At 37.9% G+C, this 4,523-nt stretch overlaps 1 protein-coding gene across 2 annotated transcripts in view; it reads left to right on the plus strand.

Annotated features, from left to right (window-relative positions):
• Positions 1-2,082, plus strand: part of oprk1 (opioid receptor, kappa 1) — an 18,791-nt gene extending 16,709 nt beyond the window's left edge. For both annotated transcript variants that reach the window (XM_015375672.1, XM_015375673.1), the window contains exon 4: positions 502-2,082. In XM_015375672.1, coding sequence (XP_015231158.1) covers positions 502-1,031 — 530 coding nt within the window. In that variant the 3' untranslated portion in view covers positions 1,032-2,082. The remainder of the gene's footprint in view (positions 1-501) is intronic.
• The last annotated feature ends 2,441 nt before the right edge of the window (positions 2,083-4,523 follow it).

The following is a 4,523-nucleotide window of genomic DNA, read 5'->3' on the forward strand; positions in this document are numbered from 1 at the left end:
AAACTAATTATATATATATATATATATATATATAGATTAATATAACCAACTTGATGAACAATTTGGTGATTCTGATTGCTGAAAGTTATAACGTGAGTCACTATAAGGTGTCCTTTTGAGAGACTGCATTTTGCTTATTCAATAGTTTATCAAAATGAGCAGAAGTAAACAAAATAAGATAAACTACTTTGCTTATTCTGGATGCAATTACAGTAGGTTGGTTTCACAGTTATACACTGCACTCTATATATCCTGATCATTTTAATCCCTTTTAATTGGTCTCAAAGTTCACTTCTAGCTCAAACAGATCCTCGCCCCTCTCGTATGCCCCTTAGCTCGTTTAGTGTTTATGCTTTTTCCTGAACCAAATTATTGTCATAAGCTGAACATTTCTGAGATCTAAGTGCAAATTTGTTCAATAACAGGTAAGGGTTAGATTTTTATTCTCAAGAAATTCAACTACCTTAATGTCAACCTTTCTTTTTTTTCCCCTCTTTGCAGACATAACTGAATGTGCCTTACAGTTTCCAGAGCCTTATGCCTACTGGGATACGATGATGAAGATCTGTGTGTTTGTGTTCGCCTTTGTGGTGCCTGTTCTCATCATCACCGTCTGCTATTCCCTCATGGTCTTGAGACTGAAGAGCGTCCGTATGCTTTCCGGTTCCCGGGAAAAAGACCGAAATCTGCGCCGCATCACACGGCTGGTGGTGGTGGTGGTTGCTGTGTTTGTGGTTTGCTGGACACCCATTCATATCTTCATCCTGGTCAAGGCGTTGGTGAGTGTACCCGAGACCACAGCCATCATGGCTGCGTACTTCTTCTGCGTGGCTCTGGGCTACACCAACAGCAGCCTCAACCCCATCCTGTACGCCTTCCTGGACGAGAACTTCAAACGCTGCTTTAAGGACTTCTGTCTTTCAGCCAAACCGAAAGGCGACAAGGCGTCCGGTAGCAAGAAGGTCCCCAACACCGTCCGGGCCACTGCTGTTCCCCTGGAGAACCCAGATGGGACTAATAAAAACACCTGACTAGCAGTGGAACTGTCTTCAATTTCCCATATTGGAAAGGAAGATTCACATGATCTGGGCTTAACACACATTACTTCAGCAATGTAGACTAATTCTGTTGTGAAAGCTGATCCACCTCTTGTTTTCATTGCCACTGTTGCCAAACTGAAAAGATACATCGTCATCTTTAGCTTATAAAAAAAGCATGAAAGTAATCTGTTTGGCAACTTCCTCCTCTTGGAGGTTTATCTTTCTGAGTTGATGTTTCAGTAAGCAGGTAGCGGTGAAGAAGACAGATGAAATGTGAAACAAAGGAATCTACAAGGTCACCAAAGGGAGGGTTGGAAGTGGCATTCTTATGACTTTTGTGGCCCTTTCCTTGTTCTCCCCCACCCCAAAAGCCTTATATGTCTACATTTATTTTTATAAATGTGCTTTTATAATCAGAGATGACAAACTTTAGGTTGCTAAATGTATGTATTTATGTTATTTATTGTTACATCATTTAGCATGTCACTTTTGAAACTCCCTAAGTCACATATGGCCCTCTATCTCAACTATCACTATATCACCACTGTATAATAAACCCACACATTTTACTATGACATTTCAATTTTCACATGTCAGCCCAATATTCTCTATGGCTCCCTCAGCGGTCTGCCTTTTCAAAAAAACTTCAGAGATGCCTATAGCTAAAGACATCACATGAAAAGCTGCATTGCAATAGATTCAGAAAATAAAAGTTTATCTGTTTTAGTAAATATATTTAAAACTTGAAGCACATAGCATTAAACATAAATAAATTAAACATTAAATAACATTTTAATGGTTATAGACTCAACAACAGTCCCCGAACTCAGTTTCTCTGGATGTAGAGAGTTACTAGAGACCAATTACAAATTGGAATTTGAAAAGTTTGTGTATGATTATGGACTGGAAGATTTAAATGTGAAGTTGAGAGGGAGTTTGGGGGAAAAGTGTGCTAGAGAAAATGAAGGAATAAGGACTGCAGTCTTAAAGGCTACGTTCACATCCGGCCTGAAGTGGCCCAAATCCGATTTTTTGGCCCATATGCGACCTGGATCTGATCTTTTCATGGCAGTTTGAACAACACAGATCAGTTTTTTTCCAATCCGACCCAGACCAATCAGCTATGTGGTCCTGAATCCGATACGAATCTGATCTTTTCAAATACGACCTGTGTGTAAACAGCCAGGTCGCATTCATCCGACCTGAAAGTCATAAATACCCGACAAAGGTCACTACTCTGCTTCTTGCTACACAAAAGCGGCAAGAAAAACAACAACCATGGTGGACGATGATGCGGAGAGCAGTGTTTTCTTTAACCATCTTGAAAAGCTTCAGGTTTTAAGGTGGGAAAGATCGCTAGATGCGCTCCAGCACTAGATCCATGTTTACTTCCATAAACACAAAGCACGCTGGCTTGTGATGTCATTATGTCCTCTACTGTGCATGCGGGACACTTAAGCTGCATGAATGCAGTTTACACAGGAGATCACATACAAGTCGCATATATTTGGCAATGTGAACGGCAGCACAAAAAAAGCGGATTTCACAAAAAATTCGGAATGAGCATCAATGCCTGCAGTGTGAATGTAGCCATAATGCGTCATGACAGCAGAAACAAAGACTGTCGTGCAAGAGCCCACGACACAGAGAATTTAAAAACTGTTGAATTCTTTAAACTATAACATCAGCTCAACATTAGATTCACCCCACTTTTTCCTTCCACTGAACTTCCCATCAATATGCTTTGTTGCAGAAATATTTTAACAATCAGCTTGTTTAACACCTTTCTTGTAGCAAAAGTCATAGACTGTGTGTGATTTACAACAATTCTGCATTAAAGAGCCAATTTATAGACGTCACGTAACTTTCTAAAGGAAAACTGAAATAGGATTTATTGGCTGTCAGCAACAACCATCAAAACTGACAGAATTCAAGAGATTAAAAATTTATCAATAAGTCTTTAGTTTAATTAATTTGAATAATAATTTTTTTTTTATTTTGGAAAAGTTCACTTTCTTTAAAATGATGATTAGGTAAAATAAAAAAAACAAGTATAAAAAAGCTGCTTGTATGTAAAAAGAAATAATAATAAAGACAATTTATATGTCAAATAGTCTAAAAAACAAAAAGATAATTGATATTCATGGCCACATCTAGATTATGTCAAAAATGTATTCTTTAAATTAGTTTGAGTAAGTTTAATTTTTGCCAGCAGTGCCTTTAACAGTCCAGGATAACATGATTGTGTGAGTGATGTGCTGTGTGGTTGAAGTAAATTAGTAGGTCATGTGTATAAGATTTCCTTTTTATAGGAATAAGTTTGAAATATCAGAGGTTCGGTTTCAAGAAACACTGGCAGCGGAAATCTTGCCAAAAGCTTTTTCATCTCTGTGAAATATGTGAATGGAGCTGATTGGTCGCAGTGTGAGAAAACTGACTCACAGATGGACTTTGAAGTTGCGTAAGAGTCAGTGGCGGGTTAAAAATAGTCAAGGAACAGCTGTGTCACTACAGCCTCGGCCAACAGGGAAAAGGAGTACGAAACTAAAGGATACATCCTGGACACAAATGTGCATTTAAAATTTGTCTGAGGGCTCTCCATCGGTTTTGACCTCCTGAACGGTGTCCAAACTGATGCACTGTAAAATTGTATTCAATGTTATGAATTAATATGTGCTTTTTATGGCTTTTAGGGTGATGAAAAGTGATCCTCTCATGCTGTAAATGTTGCGCAATCTGATCACATCAATGACAGAATTGACAAATTGTGGACCGATTGTCTATATTAACATCAGCCCGTTAGGGTTGTGTGTTTAAGATTTTGTAACGATTACAAATAGAACGCCTTTGCACAGTCATCATGTAAATAAATTGTAGTTGTGGCATGTGAATCATTATCAAAGTGATGTAGCTGAGATCCACAGCTACTACATGCTTAATGGACTGTGCTGTTTGTGGTGCAAACCATATTTCAATGGTGAAAACACTGCTTGTGTAAAACGTGTCTAAATCCCTCTGTTTCACTAAAGAACAGCTAAGAATATTTATTCCTAATTTCCTGGCTGATATATGTGTTATATACAATGAAACCAAAAAAGAATGCATCTCTAATATTAAAAAAGGATATTATTCAGAGAAGCTTCACTGTGAATGATGCAGTTTGATATTTTTCTATTTGTTTTGATCTCTGTGTGTTTTCTTTAAATCTGCTGTATGTTGGATTTACCTGCATTCATTTATGCAGGACTTGTATTGATCCTGTCTGTGAAGTCGTCAAAATTAAAGCAAGTTTAATAAATCAAAATGTGTTATTTTCTTTTAAAATGAACTCCTGTCTTATCTCGCATTATGTATAAATCCCTCTGGCATTTAAGTGTACAATACTAGTATACTATATATATATACAAACTGTTTTCTCACCCCTCATGGGGTGGTATGTGTCATCCTCAAGCTCGGGTCCTCTACCAGAGGCCTGGGAGTTTG

Source organism: Cyprinodon variegatus, unplaced genomic scaffold, assembly GCF_000732505.1.
Source record: "Cyprinodon variegatus isolate N-32 unplaced genomic scaffold, C_variegatus-1.0 Scaffold123, whole genome shotgun sequence".
NCBI lineage: Eukaryota > Metazoa > Chordata > Actinopteri > Cyprinodontiformes > Cyprinodontidae > Cyprinodon > Cyprinodon variegatus.